This window comes from Apteryx mantelli, chromosome 30, assembly GCF_036417845.1.
Source record: "Apteryx mantelli isolate bAptMan1 chromosome 30, bAptMan1.hap1, whole genome shotgun sequence".
Taxonomy (NCBI): domain Eukaryota; kingdom Metazoa; phylum Chordata; class Aves; order Apterygiformes; family Apterygidae; genus Apteryx; species Apteryx mantelli.
The window spans coordinates 686,965-712,183 of record NC_090007.1 but is presented as its reverse complement, the minus strand read 5'-3'; the positions used below and the strand labels follow the sequence as shown (position 1 = coordinate 712,183).

At 59.3% G+C, this 25,219-nt stretch overlaps 2 protein-coding genes across 2 annotated transcripts in view; both read right to left on the bottom strand.

The window, feature by feature from the left end:
* Positions 1-30: 30 nt before the first annotated feature.
* On the bottom strand, positions 31-12,484 carry WDR18 (WD repeat domain 18). The gene is made up of 10 exons (XM_067312661.1): positions 12,266-12,484; positions 11,054-11,164; positions 9,122-9,255; positions 8,339-8,480; positions 7,476-7,619; positions 7,011-7,075; positions 6,755-6,879; positions 3,383-3,549; positions 1,552-1,620; positions 31-1,254 (listed from the first exon to the last, which is right to left on the bottom strand). Exons 1-10 carry the CDS (start codon positions 12,473-12,475, stop codon positions 1,123-1,125), a joined length of 1,299 nt encoding a protein of 432 aa, XP_067168762.1. The 5' UTR covers positions 12,476-12,484; the 3' UTR covers positions 31-1,122.
* Positions 12,485-13,682: 1,198 nt separating this feature from the next.
* ARID3A (AT-rich interaction domain 3A) overlaps positions 13,683-25,219 on the bottom strand; it is a 38,870-nt gene continuing 27,333 nt past the window's right edge. The window contains exons 3-8 of the mRNA XM_067312663.1: positions 23,421-23,493; positions 20,003-20,186; positions 19,623-19,870; positions 18,859-19,155; positions 17,938-18,027; positions 13,683-17,783 (exon numbers count right to left, since the gene is read on the bottom strand). Of these exons, the coding sequence (XP_067168764.1) occupies positions 17,560-17,783; positions 17,938-18,027; positions 18,859-19,155; positions 19,623-19,870; positions 20,003-20,186; positions 23,421-23,493 (1,116 nt within the window). The 3' untranslated portion in view covers positions 13,683-17,559. The remainder of the gene's footprint in view (positions 17,784-17,937; positions 18,028-18,858; positions 19,156-19,622; positions 19,871-20,002; positions 20,187-23,420; positions 23,494-25,219) is intronic.

Below are 25,219 nucleotides of genomic sequence, written 5' to 3'. Positions count from 1 at the left end.
CAGGGTTTAAAGAAAAACCTCAGGCATCTCTCACTATAAAAAACAAATCTTTTATGTAAAAAATAAACCTAAACAAAACCCACAACCCCCGCTGCCATGCTAGTGACAATACAAAAGGCCGATTCCCCAGAACACCGTGGAAAACAAAGTAGCCGGATCCAAATATATATAAATTGTCAACTTACGAGATTGGAAATAGCACCTTGCTTGTCCCTCCCGCCCTCCCCAAGGAGTCAGCCCTGCGCCCCGGAATGAGCAGCCGTGCTCCGAGCCCGATGGACGCCCCGGCCGCGGCTCCCACCACCCTGCAGCCCGCTGGGCTGGGCCGGGCCGGGTGGAGGTGGCGGTGCAGGAGTCGTGTCTTCAGGCTGGACGCCACCCGGGATCGCCCACCCGGCCCCCGGCAGCGCCGTGCTGACCCGCGGGGGCTCCAGGCTGGGAATCAGCCGGACACACTCCCCTCAGGCGTTGCGGTGCAGGAACTGCTCGGCCCCCACTGTCACATGAGCAGAACAAACCCACAAGCTGGATCCCTGCTGGAATGGATCCTGTGATACCGAGCAGAGTTTCCAAGGGTGGGGTGGGCGAAAGGGATCTCTCAAATCCAATCTCAAACCAGTATTAAGAGAGGACAAAAACACTTTTCTGTCTGCACTGCAGGGTCAAGTAACAAAAAGAAACAGGAAAAAAAAAAGGCTGGGGGAAGAGACTGGAAAAGAGCAGGAGCTCCATCCCGCACTCCTTCCCTCAAAACCTGGTAACGCTCCTCTCCACCAGCTGGCTACTCCATAGGCTTCCCCAGTTCCAGGCAGCACTGCCTCTCTGCTGGCGCCAAGAAGTGTCTCGGGGTGAAAACGGTCCATGTGTTGTCCTGCATGCAGCTGGCCTGAGAGCACACGCAGCAGCCTTGCAGCCCCGCGCGTCGCAGTTGCGTATCATCGAATGGATGCCAGACCAAGCAGGCAAACGCTCCTGTGTGCGCCGTGTTGTAGATGCTTGCGAGGACACATGAGCCACGTGCGCTGGCACGTCTGCGTGCGCACGTGCCCAGGGGCTGGCTGGTTCTTCCCCAGGAGCTGGGCTGGGAGAGGCAGAGGGGTGGGAGGGCTGGGGGTTGCCTCTTCATTTGGCTGGTTTGGTGATGATGCGGGCGGAGAAGTCGAACAGGTTCTTGTTGATCTTCCGGAGGGTGCTCACCTCCTCTTCTAGCTCGCTCACCTGGATCGTCAGATGTTCCTGGTCTCCCATCAGGTTCTGCGAGGGAGGAATGTGACAAAGGAGCTTCAGGCACCGGGGTCTCAACTCTGGCAAGTGGGCGCTGGTGTTTCCCAGGACAGCAGCAAATCCCAAACCATTGCATCCTCTCCCACCTTCGTCTCCTCTTCAAAGCTGTGCCCCCTCCTGTCTACACCATGAGCAAACTCCAGGGCTTGTCCCTCCCATTCCCCAACTTTGCGTAGTGCCCTAAGGACCAGTTCTGCTTAATGGGAACCCCACCACAGGGATCTGCAGCAGGAGGAGGTGCTTCCCCCATCTCATACGGGGTCTCACCTTTTCCCTTGTCGAGCACATCTGAGAGTACATCTTCTCAGCCTTTTCCAGGTAGCTCTCCCCAGACTCCTGCAAGGACCAGACAGGAGCAATTAATACAGAAAACCTGGGTGCTCTCACAGCGGCCCCAGGGCAGAGCACCCCGCTGGAGTAGGCGAAGAAACCTCCTTGTTCCCCAGACCCAGCCACGGGGGCCAAAGCAGCAACCGAGCGGAGACTCCAGCAGCTTCACAGCCTGTTCCGGGCCCCCTTCCCTTTGCAAAGGGGAGGCCTGTGCCCTGCACTGCTGGGCAGGGGCTGGGGGTCCCAAAACAGTCCCCTCGAGAGTGCCTTGTACAGGCGACCTCCCTGCTCCTCTCCCCTGCTGAAGGCAGCCTGGAAGGGGACTGCACGGGCAGAGCGCGCTTTGCCTTGGCAGCACGAAGCGCTGGGCACGACACGCTGCAGACTGCGCTCCCTAGGCATCGTGCTGTGAGCAGAGGAGCTTGACTGACAACAAGACTGACATTTCCAAAACAGCACCGGAGCTGGCCCTGCCACCATCTGCGTGCTGTCCCTCTCCCGAGCAGCGGACAAACAGCCCCTCCTGGAAAGGCTGACGCCTCCTTACACAGAGCTCATCCATCAGAAGTGACAGGGCTCTCGCTCTCCCGGGGATGGATGCCGACAGAGGCGAGAGAGAAGCGCGGGGACTCCCTGCGGCGAGGCCAGGGGAGGGACGGACCTGCCTGGCACGCAGCGAGCCTCTGATCGCTCGCGGAGCAGATCCTGACAGTGCCTGTTCCCTCTGGCTGGCCTTCCCCCCCCGGCCTGGGGGGGCCACACCAGGCCTGAGCAGCAGGAGCTGTGAAACAGCAGAGCGAGCCCACGCCATGGCGCAAGGCTGGAAGGACAAATGACTGCACCAGCTGGACTGCAAGGGGAACGTGAGGGAGGAAGAATGGATTTCACTGCATTGGAGAATGAAGTTTGTGGAGGGGAAAACAGCCTCTCGCAAAAGGAAAAAGAAAAAAAGCTATGTGCATGCGGGATCTTTGCAGGCGGGACCTTGGGCACAGCAGAGCAGCAGTGCCCAAACTGCCTCCTGCTCCCTCCACATCACCACTGATACTGGGGCAGAGACTTCAAAGGAACCCCCGGCATCCCCGCCATGACCCATCCCGGGAGCCCTGCGCCACCCGGTGCCCCCAGTCCCGCAGCGCCTCTCCCTCGGTTGAGGGCAGCCCAGAAGCAGCTGAGAGCAAGAGAAGAGTCCTCCTGTTCCCTGCCTGGCAGCCCGGCTCAAGGCTCCCACTGCAAGTGAGTTAATTAGGCAATTCCACCACTTTAAAATAAACAGCACTTGGGGAAGTTCAGCTGCACTGGTGAGGGCAGGGGAGAGGATCAGATGTGCACAGGAGGCTTCTTGTGGAAAAGAGAGTACTCGAGGGGTGCAGCTTGGGGCAGGGATGGGCCCAATGCCCTCCCAGGAGCTGTGAGCCAGCACAGGCCTGTCTAACGCAGCTGTTCTGCCCACTGCCTCTGCCTAAACCATCAAGCTAACCACCCTTCTGGCTCCGAGCCCACCACTGGGTATTCGGACCCTCACAGTCCAATGCAAGAGAGACATTACTCCGTAAACAAGATGCGCACCAGGTCCTTCCACCCACAGCACTTGGGAGCTATTCCAGAACAGGCTGCGAAGCTGCTGCCTCTCAGCAGCGCATCAGCAAGGACCAGCCATCTGCTACTGCTCTGGCTGGAGGATCGATCTTGCAGTCTCATGCGCAGAGCCCCCTCTCCACCCCACTTCCATCTCTCCCTTCCCAGCAGCTTGCTCGTCCCTGTGTACCTGCTGGTGGAGCCCAAGGCGCAGTGTCACTCCCTCGTTTCCCTGGTCATCGCTGCTTTCGGTGCCGTGGAGATGTTTGCTGAACTTGGGGAGAGGCACGCTGGGTTTGCCGTCCGGGTTAAACATGTTGGCTGGGGCCAGCACTATGAGCGCATTCGTAACCGGACCTGGGGTGGGACAGAAAGGAGGGAACGGTCAGATTTCTCCCCCCGGCAGGTTTGCATCTTGGCTTCTGGGAACAGGAAATACAACCCAAAGGAGCAGGCAGCTGCACACAGCCAGGGCTCCTGCATCCTGCCCCAGCATCTGGAAAGTATGATCTTATAACAGCAGCGAGTTGTGCTTTTCCCCCAATCCTCTACGATCGGGAGCAGGGATCCCTCCATGCCCCTGCCTCGGCAGGCAGCAAGGAGAGGACAGCTTGCGCTCGCCCGCGCCACGGCGAGTGCAGCGCTCTGGCCGTCCTCTGCAGAGTGAGCCATCCATCAGCAGCTGCGACTCACACAGCAGCCTCCTGGCAATGATCTATCACACACACACGTTTGGCAGAGTTAATGAGCGCTTTAATTACTGCATTTACCCACACAGGCTGCTGCTTTCTGTCAGCAGCCCCCTCCACCCCCCTTTTCAAACTCACACTTGCTGGCAAACTCCCACCGCTGCCTTCCACTTAGCAAACCTCTCCCCGTCAGACACACGGCCACCCTCCGGCCCACGTGCCCAGCCAGCACTCCCCGGCCACAGCGCTGCCTGGAGCGCAGCCCCGGCAGAGGGGAGCAGCCAGAGGGCTTGTGTGCAGACAGAGCCGCTCAGTCACCGCTAACGAAACCCCAACCATCCATCTTGCCCTGCCGAACTCGACAACGCAACGGGAAAGGTTAAAAGGAGCCAGATCCACCTGAGTGAAGGCGGGCTGCTGCAGAATCACAGCTCTCACATAGAAGCGCTGCCAAAGGGAGCGGGGAAAGGTGCAGAACGGGACAACAGAGGGAGGGAGTCTGGGGGGAGGCCTAGGGGGGCAAGGAGCCAGCTGAGGCCTCCAGTCTCTGCAGAGGAGACAGACAAAAGCACCTCTGATGGTGGAAGAGGGCTTCCTTATCATCATCTCCACCTCCAGCCAGACCAGAGACTGCTCCAAACCTGGACACTGCTCAGAGGGCGAGATTGCTAAGACTGGATCCTAGCTGGCAAATTAGAGGCTCTGTCAAATGCTCAGTCCAGAAGCTGCTCTGCTGGATGCCAGGAGTCCCAGACTTCCTCCGAAGCTGCTCTTTGCCAAAACTTTGCTGTAATAAACCATTTGTTTTAATGTTGCTCCCTCGCTAAGGAAAAGCAGTTTGCTGCCTCTTATGAAAATATCCATTAGGGATATTACCACATCTGGTTCACCAGCAGGTCACAGACGAGCAGCTCGTAAGGAAGCATCAAGAAAGGCAGAGAGGACAAAGTCTCATGAACTATCCTGCAAATCCCAGATCTGCCTGGTCACCATCCAAGGCCCAGAACCCCCAGCAGAGTCAGCCCCAGCTCTCTCCCACCTCTTGGGCCCAGCCCTGAGCTCCAGCGAGGATGCTAATTCCATCCAGAGCCACCTCATAACAGGTGGCTCAGGCACCAGGCTGTGAGTAATATCCTGCCAGTGTGGGAAGAAGGACTCGACTCAATCACAGGAGAATAAATAATCCAGCTCCCAGCACTGTGGCAGCTGCCAGCAGGACCGACTCAGGTGGAGCCTCCCTGTGCCGGCCAGGTAGGAACAAGCCCTTGAAGATGATCTGCGCCCCAAGGCTTTTGGGGACAGAATTTGCATGACCAGAAGGTAACCGATGCCTAGATAGATTCCGGGGCAGTGCTGGCAAGGGAACCCAGGCATCCTGGCTCACAGTCAGGCAATCATTGCTCCCCTCATCCCAGAGATCTGCTGCCTCCCTTCAGAGCGGTGCTTGTGCACTCAGTGCCAGCCACGGTGGACGGTGGGGTGACCCAGAGCAGCCCTGCTTTGCCTGGCACAGTCACAGTCACAGACCCAAGAGCAGCAGCCCAGTTTCTCAGTGTCCATCCCTCTGCCCGTGCTCTGCCCCCCCCCCGCCTGCTCCAGTCAAGGACAAGCAAACCTTGCTGGAAAAGCCCCCTGCGTCCTTCTTGCCAGCACAGCCACGCTCCTCTCGAGCCAGGCAGCCGCAGCCCTGAGCCGTGCTCCAATTCCTCTGATCTATTTCCAGTACCATCATGTGGGGAGGCCAGTGGTTTCGCATTTGCCCTCAGCTACCTCCCCTTTGCCCCTGTGACCAGAGGGACCTCATTCTCCTGGGCACAGCAAGCCAGAGGTTGCTGTCATGTCAGCTGCAGCAGCAAAGCCCAAGCCATCGCTGCCTTGTGAAGAGAAAGGCTCAGGGAACATGCTGAGGGAATCAGCAGGGTGCCAGCATGGAACAGACCTTGCTCAGGGGCCAACATCACTGCTCAGAGAGGCAGCGAGAAAGGCAAAGGGCAGACTATGACCAGCTGGAAATGAGCACTGCAGGGAATTTCCTGCTCCACTAAGATCGGGGTTTGGCCCCATCAGGGAGGGAATGTCAGGGAGAGAAGAGCCCCAGAGCTTCCAATTGGGGAAAGCTGTGAATACCTTGTCTATCGAGTCTCTGTGCAGGGACTCTCCATCCTGCGCTCCCTACAGTACAGCTCTGTGGTGCAGGGGCTCCCTGGATGGCATCTCCTAAGCCACATACAGCTCCCAAGCTGCTCCCATGCCTGGATTAAGCACACGAGCAGCGGCAGGGTAGTACTGGTGCCAGGGCTGCTGGGGAAGCCAAATCTCTGCCTACAGCACGGAACAAGCCAGCAAAGGCTGCAGAAGGCAACCTCACCTCATGGCCCTGGCACCCAGCAGCATGGTCACCCTGGTCCTGTCCCTCATGGAAAGGACAGGGGCCTGTGTCCATCTGCGCTGACCCTGCAGCCTCAAGGAGGGTTTTAATGCCTGGCTTGCAGTGAAAGCTTGACCACCTCTCCTCTAATGACTCACACGGCTCTGAGTTTTCATCCGCTTTCACCCTTCTAATGCTAGTGGAGCAAAGCTGGATGGATGCTGCAGTAGATCCCCATCTTCAGTGGAAGGGTGAAATCTGTGACTTAACTCTCTTACAGTGCACAGAGGGTTTGTTAACAGACAGGGGAAAGGCCCAAACATTACTCCAGACAGCTAAGACATCCCCTTTAATGCTGCTACCCTTCTTGGAAGCACGAAGCAAGTAGCAAAGAAATGCCTGAAGTGCCCAGGGCAGCTTCAGAGCAGCAGAAGTGAGACAGCAGCAGGTTTTGACAGCTGTAGAGGAAAGGCTCCTGGAGACAGCACCACATGGACAGCTCTACCTTTGTGATTCATTGTCTTCAGGCACTGCTTGCTCTGGATGTCCCACAGCCGGACTGTTTCATCGTGTGAGCCGGAAAGCAGTAAGCTGCCATCTGTGGAGACCGACAGACACGTCACCTGGTTCCTGGAATGGGGAAGAGAAAAGGGAGTTTAAACTCGGAACGACCTAAGGTCAGACAGAAACAGAAGGAGTGATGCTGGTGACGTGGGCAGACGTGGCTATGAGATATTTGGCAGGTGTGACTGGTACCTCACCTGTGCCCTTTGAAGATCTTCCCGTTCTCCCGCTCTGTCTGGAAGGTCCGGTCTCTCTGGACTGGCTGCAGAAACGATGGAAGGAAGAAAGACAGATTTAAACCCAGGAAGACTGAAGCCAGAAGGTCCATCACTGTGCCTGGATGGGCTAGAGGTGATTTTCCAAGCCACAATCTCTCCCCTCCCTGGTCCTTCATCCCCTCTAGAAAGTTTCCTCTCTCCTGCCCTACCTCGCTCCCTCATCACTGCTGGAAACACCTCTCACTGCAAGGGGAGCAGCCCAGGCCCAGCGGCCTGCCCTGCGGTGACAGAGAAGGGTGCTCAGGGTGCAGAGGAACCTGGGCCCTCTGGCACCCCGGCAGATCACCCAGTTACACAGGGAGGGTGACAGTGACCCAGGACGCCCTGCCAAGGCTGGGCTGCACGAGGGCAGCGCCAAGCGGATCTGTGGCCCCCATCACTCACCCAGGCACACAGGTCAACCTGGAAGATGGAACCGTCCATGCCGCCGCAGAACATGTGATACTCAGAGAGATCAAGAGTCACAGACATGATCCCCACATCGAAGAGGACAGAAAGAAGGAGCTCTCCAGAGGAGATTTCCCACAGCTGGAGCGAGAGGACAGAGGAGAATTAGGGACTTAAATGTTAGCTACACAATCAGAACACCACATTGCTTCTTATCTGCACTTGCAGGCCCAGCAGCAGTCTGGCAGCATGTACCAGCACCTCCTCCTTACTATGGACAGGGAAACTGAGGCACAAGCTGGCTTGCCCAGGGTCACGTGCAAAGTCAAAGGCAGATTGAGGAGAGAACCCAGGATCAGCCTCATTCTGGCCATGAGACAACAAGTTTCCCAGGCAACTTGGGAAAAGTGTATAACTTCTCTGTGCCCGTCCTGTCTCCTGGGGCAGATCTGGAAGCGGACTAGAGGTTCCAGGTCTGGTGCCAGCCCTGTCTGGAGGAGCTGGCTCCTGGGGCTGAAACCTGCACAGCTCCATCTCCTTTGTGACTGAAGGAACATTGGTCAGGGGGCACTAGAGGAGCTGAACCCAGCGCTCCCTGGGGACAAGAGGCACTGCAAAGCATCCGTGGAGGCCCAATCCTGAGGGCAGGTGCAGAGAAACTGCTCGTGTTTGGAGAAATGAAACCCTTAAGTCTGGCAGCTCTGAGTCATCACAGGGACAGCCAAGAAATTGTGCTACTGCAGCCCTCACGGACAGCTTTGCTGCAGCCCAGCGGAGACTAATTTTTAACCCTATGGGGTCTGCAAACCCCTGGGACACTTGTTTGTTCGGGCAGCTGTGGGGCCTGAGCCAAGCCTCACCTTCGCTGTCTGGTCAAGGGAGGCTGTGGCTGCTCGTGCCAAGGGCCCTCCAAAGCCGCAGCACAAGTCCGTGATAGGGAGGCTGTGTCGGGACCACACATGGCGAGGGTCAGGGATCTGGGAGGGCTCCGCCTGCAGCACGCTGTAGGGGAGAGAACAAAGAGAAAGATTAGCACCGCAGGGAGGAGAGCCACGCCACCGATCAGCAAGAGCAACGCTGGTGACGCCACAGCAAAGCGGCTGTGACAGGAGCTGGCTGAGGCTCTGCTGCCTCCGGGATGGCTCTCCCGGGTGTAAGAATCAAACAGAATGCAGAAGCTGACAGCAGCCACAGCGCATGCGATATCGAGGCCAAGGGCCTGAGATCCCCATCCCAGAGGACACAGAGACAGTGACCTCAGCTGCCATTAGCTGGGGAGGGAGAATGAGAACTGTCTACATAAAAGACCACTGCAAAGGAGAAGGGAATAATCCACTGCCTGTGTCCACTGGGAAAAAGAAGTCAGAGGCATATGTTGCAGCTTGGGAAACTTAGACGAGACACTAGGAAAATCTCTCTAGCACGAAGGTGAATAACACTAGAACACACTGCTGAAGAAGGGCCCGGACGCATCACCACCAGCGGATTTTAAGAAAGGCTTAGACATCCGTCAGGGTTGGCTTAGGTAGAGCTGATTCTGCCTCAGGGAAGCGGTAGCTGATCTCTCGTCGCAATGTTCCTTGTCCAGATGCTCTCTGTCCCCAGCAGGAACGGGCAGAGACCTCCTCGCGGGGCACCGTTACCTGTAAAGGTTCCACACCAGAGCCAGGCAGTCCTTGGCTCCCGAGAGGAAGTGGCTGCTGTCGTCAGTAAAGCAGAGGCATGTGAGGTCCTGGTAGTGTCGGTTCAGGATGGCTAAGAGGTTCCCATTGGAGACCTAGAATAAAGGAAAGGACACAAGAATATTAAAAGAACCATAATATAAATATAATATATGTAAATATAATCTAAAAATATTTTAAATATATTAAATATTATTTACTTTAATAAGAGCATTAAAAGAAGAGCAATGCTGCACTCTCCAGGAGGCCGTGTGCCACCCCAGAGGTAGCTGCATTTCAGCAAGGCTGCATGGTCTCAAGCCAGTGGAGGCTTTGGGATGGACCTGGGCACAGAGAGTTTCCTAAACCTGGAGCTTTTCTTGGTGAGAGGCAACGCTGCAGATAGGGAGGGAAGGAAGGAGGCAGCGAGGGAGGCCTATACAAAGAACAGAATCAACTCCCTCTCATTGTCTGAATTACACCTAAAAATAAAACCAAACTGCAATTCAATGGAAAACAGGTGGTTTCACAGAGAAGGCGTAAAACGAGAGCTCTTGGAATCTATTTCCAGGTCTGTGATGGATTCGACACAGCCTCGCTAACATGCCCGTTTTCTCAGCCGGAAGGACAGTGCCTTCACCCACTCCAGCCAGACGCTCAGAAAGGTTCGCAGGGCGAGGCTAGCTGGAAGCAAACAGAAAGGGCCGAGTTTTGCAGAGAGGCAGAGCAGAGGCCAGCTCGCAGCATCATGAGCAAGTACCTCCCACTTGCTGCAGTCTCAGCCCCAGCCTTCCTAGTGAGGTGGGGTTATTTTCAACACTGCCACAAGCACATTTTTAAAAGAAAAATCTGATGAATTAAGATAGAGCCGCCCACATAATAAGCCTCAGAAACATTCCCCAAGATTGAGAGCTTTTCAAGTTAGACATCTTGTTTTCTAATCCTGGCCTAAGAACTAGCTGTGTTTTTTATTTGCTTGGTGAAGTGCTTAGAATATTTTGTGAGCCCCACTTAAATAATAACATTAAATAAAAACAGAAGGATGATGACCAGAGCATGACAGTCCAGCAGTCTCTTTGTAGACATCCAGACCACAATTCACATACAAATATTAGGCTAAAATGTGGAAGAAGTGCTAAATGGAAATTAGATCCTGTGATTCTGCTTTGAGGGAGCCGTATCTGACCTCTTAAGTACAAGACGAAGCATCTGTAGCTGCTTGGAAAGAGAAGGGAAAAGAAAAGACCTAAACCTCACGCAGCACCTCCCAGCACAGTTTCTTTTCCTCGCTGCTTTGGCAAGCTGCACCGTAGTCGGGCATTCCCACGGAGCCGGTGAGCAATCCGGCCCCGGCCCCTTGTGGCAGCAGCAGCACAGAGCCAGACCAGCACCAGCAGCAGCTATAAAGTACATGACCCAGAAAAGTCTTTGCTCCACCGCGGAGCACAAATAACATGAATTTACTGACACTGCTGGGAAAGGAGCACTCGCTAACTGTACGGGATGCAAATCTCCACGTTTCAATTTCCTCTGGCCCAGGGACCCTCATTCATCTAACTCCGATATAAACACCAACCTCCTCCTCACAAGGACTGCTGGGATTTTGCACCTCCTTGGGATCCAATTTACTTTAACACACATGAGACTTAAAATCATTTATAGGAGCTTTCAGACCGACTCTCCAATTTACTGTGCACAACTTTGTGGAGCAGGACCTGGCCCAGCGGCTGCTTCAGTTCCAGGTGCCACCTGGACCCCCGAACAAATGAAAGGGAGAAACTACAAAGTCTTATCGGTTCTAGCCAGCGTATTTTAGTATTCCAACACCCCCGGCTATTTGCTCACTCAGCTGTAAGCGCAACAGTGCGCTGCACACCAGGCGCAGCCTGTTGGCTCAGCTGACGGCGTCCTTACCTCCCACAGGTAGATGCTCTCAGCGACGCCCACCAGGATGTAGAGACCGTTGGGAGAAGCCGTCAGGCAAGTCACCGGCCCAGGGCATATGATCTTCTGCTGGAGCTGGTCCTGGGAGCACAAAGGATATCGTGGCCGTTCAGTATGGGACAGAATAGGGGGAGGAAAGGAGAAACGAGACCCTGGCTTGGCTCGGACCAGGACACAGGGGAAAAGACTTTTCTGACAGTGCCCAACTCTCACCAAGGCTGCCGGCATCTAGGCAGCGCCCTCAGCCCACGCCAGCACTACTAGAGCTCGGAGATTCAGTGCTGAAGGGACCCAAAGAGGGAGATGGTGGAGAAACACAGTCCCTGGGATGGTGGAAATCACATCAAATTGCTCTGCATTTCGCTGGGTGTTTAGGCCCATGGGGGAAAATAAGGACAGGCCTGTGTTCCCTTCCCTCCCTCCCTCTTCCACCTATGCAGAGGTCCAGGAGCTGCAGGAGAGGTGCCAAAATGCGAGGGATTTGAATACTGTTATGCTCCACTGTTGGGGAACTCTGGAGTTTGAGCAGAAGATGTAGAAGCTAAGAAGACTACAGCAAAATGACATTTTTTTCTTGGGTAAATCAACAGGCTGCTGCTGCGCTCTGCAGTAAAACTGAAGGAAAAAGCAGGGAACAAAGCGATTATGGTCGTAGGACAGAGGATTTTTGCTACTATCCCATTCTAATTTAAGTGCAACGGGTGCACAGCCAGGAGGGGGAAAGAAGACGGCCCTGTGGGGGCTGGTTCGGTTTACGTGCCGGGGTTTGAGCCCAGGGATTTGCCATTTTTGGCTGGAGTATCAACATGGTGGGGGGGGTCTCTAGGGATAGAGGGGAGCCCAGGGCACCCACGGAGACGGGAGGGTCTCTACGGACACGGGGGTGCCACCATAGAGCTGGGGGGTCTCTATGGGCAGAGCGGAGCCCGGGGCACCCCATGGAGCTGGGGGTTCTCTATGGACGCGGGGGCGCCACCATAGAGACAGGGAGTCTCTATGGGCAGAGCGGAGCGTGGGGGCACCACCACAGAGATGCGGGGGAGGTCTCCACGAGGGACTCGGGGGCGTCACCATAGAGACGAGAGGGTCTCTATGGAGAGAGGGGGGCTCGGGGGCGTCCCCATGGAGATGGGGAGTCTCCACGGGCGCCTCGGGCCCCGCCGGGCCCGGCCGCGCCGGTACCTTCCTCTGCAGCTCCCAGACGTTGATGTAGCTCTTGCCGAGCTGGGCGCCCAGGAGGTGCTCGCCGCCCAGCAGCGCCAGGCCGCGCGGCCCGCTGTTGCCGCCGCGGTAGCCGGGCAGGGCGGAGCCCGAGTGCAGCTCCCACACGGAGCAGTTACAGAGCGGCCCGGCGGCGTCCGACACCAGCGCCACCTCCATGGGCGCCGCCATCTTCCCGGTCCGCCAAGGCCAGAGAGAGCGCCGCGGCGGCCTAGAGCGCCGCCCTTCCTCCGCTCGACAACGAGGCGCCAGCCAATCAAGAGCGACGCCTCAACCGCTCCCCTCGGCCGCGTGCGGAGGGAGCCGCCTTTGCCTTCCGCGCGCGCCGGAAAGCTAAGCAGGGCCCGCCTCGTCCCGGGCCTGGATGGGAGACAAGTAGGGCGGTGGCTCGGTGCTGCCCGGGGGCCGCCCGGCTGCCCTATAGCGCTATGGGCACCCTGCATGCCTGGGCACACCGCGTGCCCCATAGCGCTATGGGCACCCCGCTGCCCCGTACCCTAGGGACACCCCACTGCCCCATAGTACTGCAGACACCCTGCACACCTGCCTGCCCCATAGCCTTAGGGACACCCTGTGCACCTTGCTGCCCCATAGCCCTATGGGCACCCTGCATGCCTGGCTGCCCCATAGCCCTATGAGCACCCTGCACACCCCACTGCCCCATAGCCTTAGGGACACCCTGTGCACCTTGCTGCCCCATAGCCCTGTGGGCACCCTGCATGCCTGGCTGCCCCATAGTGCCCAGCTGCCCCATAGCCCTAGGGATACCTTACACACCCCATAGCACTATGGGCACTCCAGCATGCCTGGCTGCCCCATAGCCACCCTGCACACCCCACTGCCCCATAGCACCCCGCATGCCCGGCTGCCCCATAACACTGTGGACATCCCCGGTACCCGGCTGCCCCACCGCCTGGGGACACCCCCTCTCCCGGGGGCCATGGGGAAGCGGCAGGAGGGACCCGGCGCCCCGGTGTTGGGGGGAGACTGAGGCAGGACACAAACCTCAGACAACGCAGCTTTTTTTTTTTTTTTTTTTTAATATTTCATCAACTTTACAGGGTTACAATTGTCTTAAATATTCTGAAGTTTAAATACAATCTGTATAATAATGTTATTATAAAATGTAAACTTTCAGTGTTTTTATTTTATTTTATCTTTTTTAATAATCAAAAGTTTCAATACCTGAATGTTTGCAAAACTGAAATATTTCACCGGAGGCCCTCAGGACAATGCAGCCTGAGACCCGCCGCTCTCAGAGGTAGAATGTGGTTTTTATTCTTTTTCTTTTTTTTGTCTTTTGTGGTTTTTTTTTTCATTTTTTACCTGAGTTAAGGTATGCACGCTGGATAAATGCGTCTGCAGCTGTGTTCATTCCTTTTTCTTTTCAAACCCCAGAGAAACTGATTTTTCTTTTTAAATCGATATGCAAAAAGAAAAATAAAGTGGAAGGTAATACGCTCGCTCTCTCTCAAAAAAAAAAAAGGGAAGAAGAGTAGGGGAAAAATAAAAATAATTAAAAAAAAACCAGTGACTGTACAAATGCAAAACTCACTAAAAATCTAACCACCCTCCCACCCTGGTCACAAAAAAACCCCAAACACGTGACAAAGGAGCAGCCCCGCGGGCTTCCCGTGAGATTTCTCTCTGCAGGTAGCGGGCGGCTCCTGGAGGCAGCGGCTCGGAGCCGGCCGAGGGCGCTTTCCACCGGCGGGACGGCGAGCGGCGAGCGCTCCCGGCCGGGCGGGCGCCCCGTCCTGCCGAAATCCCGCGGCCGCGGGGGACAAGCTTGGCTGCCGGGTGCTCGCCCGGCCGCGGAGCTGGGAATCGCCCTTCCCCGCCAAAGCCCCCCGGCCGGATCTCAAACCGAGCCAGCCGGCGCGTCGGGGCCGCCTCCACCGAGCGGGTCCCGCCGTCCGCGCCCGCGTCGCCGCGCGCCGGGGAAGGGGAAAACCCTGCGCGCGGCGTCGAAACCTGAGGAATCTAGATACCGAGAGGAGGTTTCGGTACCCGATCGCGATTGTGTCTCACGCAGATGTACGTTGCTCGGGCTAATGTTTCGGGTCGATTCTGCTGCAAGGATTTCCAAGGAAGGTGAAAAGTGAAACTCGCACAAGTTAAAGCAAAGCAGCGTTAAAGCTTAAGAAAGATCCCTCGTGCTCGGGCTGCAGGATCCCGCTCCGGCCTCCCCCGGAGACGCCGAGACGCGTGCCGAAGCCCCGGGAGGATGCTCCCCCGGCCCCGCACAGCTGCCCGCCGCCGTTTCAGAGGGCGCAAAGGCACGAGTCCCCGCTGCGGCATCGGCTCTCCCGCCGGAGAGGAGCCAGCCTGCAGCGGTGCCTCTCCGGCGGCATCCCCGCCGGCACGGGCACGCGGCCCCGGTCCTCGCAGCCGGCCCTTCCCCGTCTCGCAGGGTCGGTTTGCAAGCTGGGAAGAGCCAGCGCTTAACGTGCGACGGGATCGCGCCCATCGCCCAGCCTCTCCCTTCGAAGCACCCGTCTTTGCCGCACATCCCACCCCACGGGGCGACGGCCCGTCCACCTTGCGGGTTTGGGCTCCTTCCTCCGCCTCCGAGTGCCGAGCCGGACATTTTAACTGCACGCCGTGTGAAAGGACCCTGCCGCGCCGCGGGATGGCCCCGCCGGTTTTCTTTAAAGGGGGTATATCCCGGAATAACATCGGAGCTCGTCCGCCTCGAAGCGCTGGGGCGGAAATCGGCAGCAGGAGCTGGCCTCGAGCCCCCGCGCTGCGCGGGCGCCACGATCCCGCTTTCCCGCAGCAGATTTCCGAGCGCTGGCAGCTCACCGCCGAAGCCGGCTTAGCTGAGGTCTCGCCTCCGGTCCTGACGCCCCGAGCAGCTTCTCCTGAGAGCTCAGAGCCAGGTATTCAGGCCAGTTTTCAAGCGCTCCCTTTCTAACTCGCGCCCCGGTGAGGGTACGGGCTGGATCTGCGATGCCCAGAAGCGCCCAGGCCCCAGCACGGGTCCCAAGGAGCTCGTTTAACCAGATGCACTGAACTGGCGCTGAGCCATTTGGGGACACGGAGACAGCATCTGCCTGGGACAACCTGGGAAACACCCCCGGGTCAGCGCTACGCCAAAAGCGACCGAAAAAACAGGTTATGCCACGGGAAAGCAGGAACCTCAGCAGCGCTGACCAAGAACACCAGATTTTCCTGATGTTTCTGGCTGATTTCTGCAGTATCACACAAACAAAACACCCCAGTCCCCAGCACAAATAAAACCAGTTTGCTGCTCGAAGCGTGAATAAAAGATCAGGTGTCAGATCAACTGAGGCGCTGGCGCAGGGGGGAAAATGTGCCCAAACTGGATTTGCACAGTAGTATCTCCTTACAGGGGAAAAAAAAAGAGAAAGAAAGAAAAGAAGGAGACCTGCCAACAAAACCTAACTCATGGAAAACACGGCCGGGGCCTGCGGGGGATTCGGTGGCGGCGGCGGCGGTGGGGTGGTTCCTCTCCGGCTGCCTGGGCTCGAAGCCTCAGAGACAAGCAGGGATGGGTTAAAATAGCGTTAAAAGCGCCTGCGAATCGGCAGGGCGGGATGCGAGCCGGGTCTTCACCCCGCTCCCCGTTTGGGGACCCACTGCCACGCGCACAGGGCAACCCGCTTAAGGCCTGATCCTGATCCCGATCCTGATCCTGATCCCGATCCCGGAGCGCTGCCTGCTCCTGGCCCCTCCGGGCAGGCTCCCAGCACCCGTGCAACCGATCCCAGCCTCCGTCCCGCCAAGCTCGCTCAGCACATTAACGCCACAGCAAACCCCGGATTGTCTCTAAAATGGTGCTTTTCTTCCCGAGCAACTTTCCTTCTCGCTCTGCTTCCCGGGAGCCGGCAGGCGCAGCACGGTGCCGGCTAAATTATGCTCCCTGGACCTAATTACGCAGCGAGAGCCGCGCCACGAGCGCAGCAGCACCGGGCCCCCTCGACGGGCACGTGTGAAGGGGGGGGACCAAATCAAGCTAATTTTCTCCACCGAGAAATTAAAACGACGACGCAGACGCGCAGGGCAGAGCAAGGTCCCCCGAGGAGCGCGAGCCCCGGGCGCCCGCCGCGGGGCCGGGGCGCGAGCAGGGCGACGCTCGCTGCAGGCGCCGGAGGAGCCGCGAGGTCCGTCGCCTCCCGGCCGGCCCGGGGATCCGCGGCCCCGTCGGAGGCCCCGCGAAACCCCGGCTCTCCCCGGCGTTCTGCCCGGCGCCCCCCGTCCCCACCCGAGTTTCGGCCTCGGAGGTTAAGCCCGCGCCTAAGTGCTTTGCTGCGCCGGGGCCAGGAGGGACCGGGTCGGTTTAGCAGCAGCTGGAGACACCGCTCCCTTCGCCCCCCGCAGCCGCTCGGGAAAAGTCTCCTAATAAACGCAGATCCTCCTCCCCCGGGAATCTCCGTGTTGCCTAAAAAACCCCTCTCCCCCCCGCCACCCCGCGTACAAACACCTGAGCTTATTCGCCGGACGCCCGCCTCCCTCCGGCGGGGCGTCAGCGGCGTTTCCAGAGAAAGGAGCACAGCTCGAAACCGACAACATCGCACCACAACGAGAGGAAAAGAAAAAGGAGGTTAAAAGGTTTCCAAACTCCTGTTTCCCTGATGAACACTAATATATATCATTTGCATGTTAAAGTTCGATTCTTTTTTCTTTTTTTCTTTTTAGAGAATAAAATAGAAGCTATTTACAACAAAACAATCAAACAACAACCTCTTAAAATCCCATATAGTGAGTGTAGTTCTCAAAATAAAGGGGGAAGAAAAAGGATCTAAATGAATAAAATATCTCCCGATTTCCAATTTTTTTTCTTTTTTTTTTTCTTTAAAGAGGGCCAGGAGGTTTCATTAAAGCTCGCGTTGGCAGGTGTCCGTACGTCTGTCTGGAGGTAACACGAGTTAAAAAATAATAATAATAATAATAAATGTACAGTGCAAAGTGTGATGTGTGTGAGGTAAACAGTTCTGGATTTACAATGCATCGTGTCAAAACGCTCGTGGGACAGCCGATGGCTCAGAGTCCAGGCAGCTTTTAATGAAACCCCCCGGGGCTAAAGCTTTTCTTCCTTGCAAACAAAACAAAACAAAAAAACAAAACAACACAAAAACGAAAGGGGACCCCCTGGCAGACCCCGAGCGCCCCACGCGCCAGCCGCCCTGCCCGGGCTCGGACGAGCGCCGCGCACGGCCGCCGTGTTATTTCTGTTGGGTTTGGCGAGACGAGACGCTGCGGCGGCGGGGGCCGGGGGGGCGCGGGGGGCGTTAAGGCGAAGAGTTGTTAGAGGTAGAGCTCGGAGGGACAGACAAACCAGCCGGGGCTGCCTGGGGGACGCCGCTGCCCGTCCCGCTGCCGCCGCCACCGCCGCCACCGCCGCTGCCGCTGCTCCGGCCGCCGCCGCCGCCACCGCCTTTGCTGTACGCAGAGGAGGGGAGCGAGGAGGAGGAGGAGGAGGAGGAAGGGCCCGGCGTCTGGGCGAACAGCACACCTGGGGAGAGAGCCGAGGGCAGAGCCTGGGGGAGGCAGGCGGGGGTCCCCCCCCCGGCAGCGACGGATCACCTCCGCCGGGAAGGAGCCGGCCGAGGCGGAGCGGCCGGGAGAGGGGCGAGGGGACGCCCCGAGCCCTGCCGGCCGGCCCTTACCTGTGTAGACGATACCGTTGATCTCGACCGACATGCTAATACTATTCGTGCCGTTGTTGGTCAGGCTCATGGCGGAGTCCTGGCGGTTCTCTGCCGCGGGAAAGAGCAGATGTCACGAACCCCATGGAGCCCCTGGGCGGCCTCGCGCGGGCAGCGACGCGCGCCGGAGCCCTGGGCTGGACGTCTGCCAGCCGCGGGGGGCGGCGGGGACGCGACCGGGGGACGCGCTCGCAGGCCGTTCCGCTCGCCCGCGCGGCCGAGGTGGCGTTGGGAGAAGGTGGCGACTTCCCTAGGGCTGGGCGAGCCCGGCTGCGAGCCGCTGCCTGGCCTCTGCCCGCGCGGCACGGCATGCCGCGGCAGCTGCCGAGCGTCCCGGGGTGCCAAGGTGCAAAGAGGAGGGAGGGGAAAGAAAGGAAAGAGAAGCCTGGAAAGAGCTGGACTGCAACGCTGACCGCGTGGGCCGGCACGCGCTGCCTCCGAGCAAAATCCGACCCAGGGCTGCCGCAAAACGGCAGCTTCGGGCTTCTGCCGCTCGGGTTTGCTCCTGACTGCGCTGGCGGATCTCGGAACCGGTCCCGCACCGGTGTGTACCAGACCGGAGGGGGCAGAGGAGTCCCAGGGGACTGCTCTGCTGGGATCTTGCTTGTCCCGGGAACGCAGGCACGGGAGCAGCGGGGCGATCCCAGCGGAGCAGCCAGGCCAGGTTTAGGCAGTCCGAATCCAGCCCGTCGCACCAGAGGTCAGCTGGCTCAGCAGCGCCGTGCACGGACACGGCTGCAGCCCCCGGCGTCCGAGCAGACCCTGCGGGCTCAGGACGGGGGATCGCGACGGTCCCGGGCGCAGCTCCCACCGCTCAGAGCTGCCCCGGGGCCGGGATGCTGCCCGGCGGGACGGTGACGTCCCCGGGGCCGAGGCACTGACCTGGCGAGCGGGTGCCCTGGCTGTTGATGCGGATGCTCATGGGCAGCTGGGCCGTCATGGCCAGGAGGTTCTGCTGCAGGGCCCGCTGCATCAGCCGCTGCTGCTCGTCCGTCACCAGCGCCATCTTCTTCTCCGGGGGCTCCCCGGACTCCAGCTTCTCTCTCAGCTGCTCCAGGGCCACGGCTTGAGCGGCCGCGGCCACCTGCACTGCGGCAGCCTGGGCTGCGACCACGGGGTGGCCGGCGAGCGACACGGGGAGCCGGCTGGGCATGGAGATGGGGATGGGCGAGTCCTCTTCTGTAGGGGCAGAGCGGCGAGGCTGGTCGCACGGCGGCGCTGGGACGGCGGGGTGCCGCCACGCCGGCTCCGGATCCCTCTCTTCCGCGCACAAACCCCGCACCTTGGCCCGCCCCGGACTCGTGTCTACACCGGGAAGGGCTGCCCCACTCCTCTTCCCCCCTCTAAGGATCGGAGCGGGGTAACTGGAGCTAGGCCTCCCCTTCCTCCCGGCACGAGCCACGCTGCCTCAGTTTCCCCCCGCGGAGAGGCACCCCGGGCTCTTTCTGAGGGGGGAGAGGGTGAACCACCGAGCTCGGGGAGGCGACTGGAGCCCGGTCCACAACCCTAAAGTAAGAGCGTTCCCGAGGAGCCACGAAACGAAAGCCGTCCACGCTCAGCCCTGCCCGTTTGGGGGGATTTCCCAAACCCTTCCCTGTGCTCGGAGGGGGCTCAGCCGCGGCCCGGACCGCGTCGGGGGCTGTTACCTTTCTTGATCTTCTGCACGGGAGCGATGGAGCCGCCGTTGGTGGCCGAGGCCAGCCCCAGGGCCGGCACCTGCAGCTTGGGGGAGGAGAGGAGGCTGTGGGTGCCGCCGGGCGAGTAGGTGAAGAGGGAGCTGCCGAAGCCCTGCCGGCGGCCCTCCCGCCGGTTGCTGTCGATGGCCGCCTGCAGCTCGTTGGGGTTGCTCAGCCCTCGCTTCTCACATTCGTAGGGGTACAGGTACTTCATGTACCTGCCGGCGGAAAGGCCCGGTGAGCCGGCACAGCGCGTCCCTCCCGGCATCGCCGCCGACCCCGCGGAGGAGCGGACGGACGCCCCCCCCCCCCCCAAAACGCCGTGCCGAGCCGAGCCGCCCGCCGCTCACTGGGTGCGTAGCGTGAAGGCAGCGCTGGTGATGGAGGTGGGCAGGTTGAGCCCCTTGGTGATCTCCCGCCACAGCTTCTTGTTGATCACTTCCACGAGGCCTCCCTTCTCCGTCACCAGCATGTAGAGCATGTACAGGTCCAGCACCTGCTTGGCCATGATGGGGATCCGGTTGACGGGGGTCCCTGCGGAGCGGGGGGGAGAGGAGAGAGCAGGGTCGGGCTGGTGCTTTGCCACCCCAGCGAGATCCCGTCCGAGAGGCTGCCGAGCCCCCGGCTGGCCACGCGCAGCTAAAAGGCGGCCCGAGTCCCGCTGGCACCAGGACGAGGCGGACGCGGTCCGGGGAGCACCGAGGCAGCGCCGCCGCGCTCTGCGAGGGATCGGCCGCGAGGGTCCAGAGGGAGCAGGGCCGAGCCCCGGCCCCGGCCGCTGCTGCAGGCCGGCGAGAGCCGTCCGCCTGCAGAACGACCCCGGGCGGTTGCTGGAAACCCTTCCCGACCCCGGGGGAGACCTGAAGGGTAAATCGTCTGCCACAACGCACGCAGGCAGCTCAGAACACGGCTGTGGGCGGGAAGGGGACGGAGGGCGACGCGCGGAGAGGCCGTGCCTGGAGCACTCGGGGCCGGGCTGTTCGTCGGCTCCTGCAACCCCGTCCGTGATTCAGTCGCCTCGTGTAGGGGAAAAGCTCTGGCAGGGGCAGGAGAGAGGCAGCCCAGGACGCTTCCAGGTCAGATATCGCACAAAAGGAGGAGCAGAGGCAACAGGGCAATTTCTCTCCTTCTCTTCCACTATTGCCTTCTTTTTCTTTAAAACGCTCCCCCCCCCCTTCATTGAGTTCTTGCTAAACGTCAGCTCTACCCATGAAGAAAAAAGAAACTCAGAGTTTTCAGCCACAGTCACCGAAATGGGGCCAAATGTGGTTTGTCGAACTGTGGTCAGCTGCAGCCAGCAACAGCAGCTATTTATAACTACGGCAGCGCTTCAGGGCCGCGGAGAGGAGGGTCCCGTCGTGCCAGGAGCGGCACACGTGCGTGTGTGGGTTTATAACCTCAAACAACAGAAAACGAGACGGAAGATCTCCATCCCCCCCCTCTGCAGCTCGAATCCCAAGAGCCAGAGATGGGAAGCGGTTCACCAACGGCACCCGCGTCGGGGGTCTTCCCCGGCCGAAGGCGGGCGCCCCCCGGCCAGATTTCGGCCGAGACACAAAACCGCATCGCTGGGGCCCTGCTCCCCGCGCACCGCGCTCCAGGCAGCGACGACAGCCCCCACGACTTCCAGCTGCCCGGCTACGGACCGCAGCTCTTCCTGCCTCGAAAACATGCTGACAGCGATTACTTCACTCCACTTTCCCTGGGGCCTCTCCCTTCCCTCCTCGCTCGCGAGAGCTTTACCTAGCCGCTCCGCGTTGTTTGTTTAAACGCCAGGGGCTCCGCAAGGACCCCAGAGGGATGGAGCGAGCCCGTGGGAACGCCCGGCCAATTATTCCTCCTTCCCACTTCTTTCCTCCCCTCCTCCCCACCCGCGCGCGCACACACACGCGCTTTCCTAAATGCCTCTTTGACAAAAGGCTCACTGCAATGATGCATCAGCGTTTCCAGGGCTGTTTTCCACGCAGAAAACAGGCCCTTGGCTCAGATAAACACCTCACTTTTTAGCCTCTTAAACAAAGGTGCCGAATCGGCAAGCACCTCCGAGCCTGCTGCCTTTTCGCCTCCTTACTAACTTGTGCAAAACTGCAGATGCCCCTGCCTGGGATGTTTGGGACCTCCCGGATATCCTAGCAGAGGAGCTCCTCTGCCGTTTTCTACCCCACCGGCCCGATCCCACCCCAAACGCTGGCCTGCTGCCGCCTGCCCTCGGGCTGCGCGCAGCAGTGACACCAAGGCACGGTGCTGCGGAGCGCCAGGCGCCGCGGTGCCAGCGCGGCCGCTCTCCTCGGAGCGGCACCGGGAGAGGGCAGCACCTCCCGCGGCTCCGCGCGGTCCGGCTCCGGCACCGGGGCTGCACGCTCCTCACGCCGCGCCGCGCTCCGCCAGCCTCGCCTTGTCGGCGGAGATTTCCTGCCCCTTCTCCCGGCCGGATGGGACGGTGCCTTCTCTTGCGTGTTTGACTTTCGCATCGATTCCCAGCCCTTCCCTGCGGTTCCCGCGCTGCTCACGGAGCGGCACAAACTCACCTGCTGACATTGTCCCGAAAGCCACCTCCACCCCAGGACCGAAAATACTCACCTAGAGCGCAGAGCCCGCACCAGTCCAAACCAGCAAGGGCACAGAGCTGCCCCCGTCTACACCACGCAAGGAGTCACGCTCCCAGAGCTTACACGGGTGTTTGGCAGAGCGGGCGTTTGGCCCGAGGCCCTTTCAGAGGCGTCTCTGCCTGGGGGAGATCCTCCGCTGGGGAAGCTAAGCTTGAGGCAGGTTTAGACCAGGACAAGAATTGCAGCAGGATACAACCAGACTGACCCCCATAGGGGGTCCTACAACAAAATAATGAAAATACGTGTATGCGTATATGCTTATATACAGATACTAATTTGACAGTCTCCTTTTGATACCACAGGCCAGCATTTTCCAAACGTGGCCAGTGATTTGGATGTCCCCATTAATCCTTAAAATGGAGATGATTTTTGAAGAGTGGCTGGTTTGGACCTCGCAGGGAAAGAGGCAGAAAACGCTAGCTGCTTTTCACAGTGCCAGTGCAGGTTGTGGCCCGGGTGGCCGTGCCATAACCACGGCTCTTGTGCGCTGTTAATGGAGCAGCTCCTGCTTAGATGCTGGCGCAGACCAAAGGGGTGTCCAGCAAACACGTCAGGGCTGCGGAGGAGTGACTGGAATTTGCAGATTCAACTCAGGGAGTGCTTGGCAGTTTTGGGATGAAGAAAAGGGATTCATTCCAGCAACATATCAACCCCTCTCCTGAGGTGTTTGTGATATGGAGCTATGTCCCTTCGTATTTGAAAAGTGGGGAGACAAACAGAAGAGGCAAAGACGCAAAAAAATAGTGCAGGATTTTGCCACCTTTGCAACAAATAGAGGGAAAGGACAGCGTGGAGGAGGAAGTAAAATAAACCGGCAAAAACTGTTCAGAAGGGGACGAATCTTGCTGAGAAGGGGCAGTGAGTTCCTGAGACTTTGATAAAATGAGACTCAAAGGGACAAAAAGCAGGGCCAGCGCAATAATTTAATGACTTTAATTGCTCTGCTGAGTTAATGGCACCGATTCCAATGGAGCAGGTTTGACCCCAGTTTGCAAAGAGGTTAAAAATTAACTACTAGTCTGGCCAGAGCTTTAACCTTGAGGTTATAATGATATGCGAGGAAATAAAACCCGTGGCCCTGGGAGCTGGGATTAAATAGCCCAGCCTCGCAGCTGAGGAAGCATGGGAAGAGAAAGGCCGACGGCACGCACGAGCTCACCTCGCTTTTGCATGAAGCTGAAGAGGTCATCTAGGAATTCTTTCCTCTTGGGGTCGCCGTCCAGCTCGTACAACTGTGCACACAAACGAGAAGAGAAGAAAATCGCTCATGTGTCCGCAGCGGAGCAGGGTGGAAGGGTGGAGAGAAGCCCCACCGCCCCCAGCCTCCGTTCCCAAAGCCCAGCAGCACGCAGGCAGCGGCGCAGAGCCCCACGCAGGAGGGTCAAGCTCTGCGCTGGAGGAAGCCAAGCGAGCAGGGAACCGGCACGTCGCGCATCAGGGGAGGCCCCAGGCCGCGCAGGCGCCGGGCCCGCCTGGGGGGCAGAGCTGGCAGGGGAAGGGGGGAGCACGGCGGCCCGGCTGCCTGCAACCGCGGCCTCCCCTCCGCCTGCTGAAAGCCGGGAAACACCGCCGGCGTTTCCAAAGCGCGGCCCCTTCCCGGGAGCAGCATCCCTGGCGCGCTGCGCTTGCTGCCCCGAGCCACGTGGCTCACGAAACACGGGGCGGTGGCTACGGCGGGAGGAGAAGGCGGTGTGGGGCTCGTCCGCCTCCGCCGCCCCCGCGCCAGCCCGGCACCCACCCGTGACCGGAGCACGTGGCTGCGTGCGGGGAGAGCAGGCGCAGCCTCCAGCCCCACCGGACCGTCCTGCGGGAGCAAAAGCAAGGTGCGCGATCCCTCTGCCCCGGCTGCCGCCCGGCCACAGAGGACTGGGAGAACAAAATCCATCCGAGGGCTGCAAGCAGCTCTCTCAGGGCAATGACGGGATCCATATAAGCACGAGGAAGAGGTGGCAAAGCAGTCCGCTCGCAGGGGCTTCCAAGGGATCCCCAGGGATCGCCGGGGGCCCAGGAAGACGCTGCGATCTCCTGCCTGCGAATCTCTCCTATGACTCTTTGCCTTTTGAGCTCTCCAAGCCGCACGCGCTGCAGGCTCATGGCCATGCGGAGATTGTGGCATGTGGTCACAGGTGGCAAAAAGAAGGGTCACCCCGGGGCGGGTGCCCAAATTCCCAGGAAACCCGATTCGGAGGGAGCTGAGTGCTAAGTGGCACAGGGAAGCTTTTAAAAAGCTCGATCCTTAACACGCGCTTTGCTGCAAGACGAGAAGAAACGCTGCAGACTTTGAGCGAGCGGCAGGAACCAGGCCAGATCACGCACTCCCCGACCAGATCACCCCTCGTTGGAAAGGCGGTGAAAGATATCACGGCCGCGGAGCTTTGGAAGCCGCCCTTGGCCGTGCCGTCGCTGGAGGTGACTGACGCCTCGCTGCTCGCTGGCAGAGCTGATCTCTCCGAACAGCTGATGCACCCGCGGAGCAACACCCACTTGGTGTAATTAATGCGCTCTCGGGGCACACACTTGACATAGCTCAGATGAAGAGCAGCAACATTTCCTCCCCAAGAATAGGCCGCGAGCGCGTCACGGCCTGCAGCTGTGCCGCACGTCGAACGGCAAGGTTAACTGGAAAGGAGCTGCCGGGCACAGCGAGCCCCGCGCGGCCGAGCTCCCGAGCGCGGGGCAGGAGCTCGGGGGGGCACCCGACTGCCGCGGGGACGGGGTGGGGGGCAGCACCCCGAACGGCTGATCCGTGGCCGGGCCCTTACGGGTGCAAGGGCTGCGCGAGGCCGCCAGCCGCTCCAGGAGCGCGTGTCCTTCCAAAGACGCCCTGCTCACGGCTGCTCCGCAGGTAACGGGGCACTCAGGGACCTGGAGGAACTCGCAGTTTAGGAAACCCCTCTGCCAAAGGGCAGAAGTCGCCGCTGCACAACCTGCCCCGCAGACTGAGCCCTCCGGACGGCA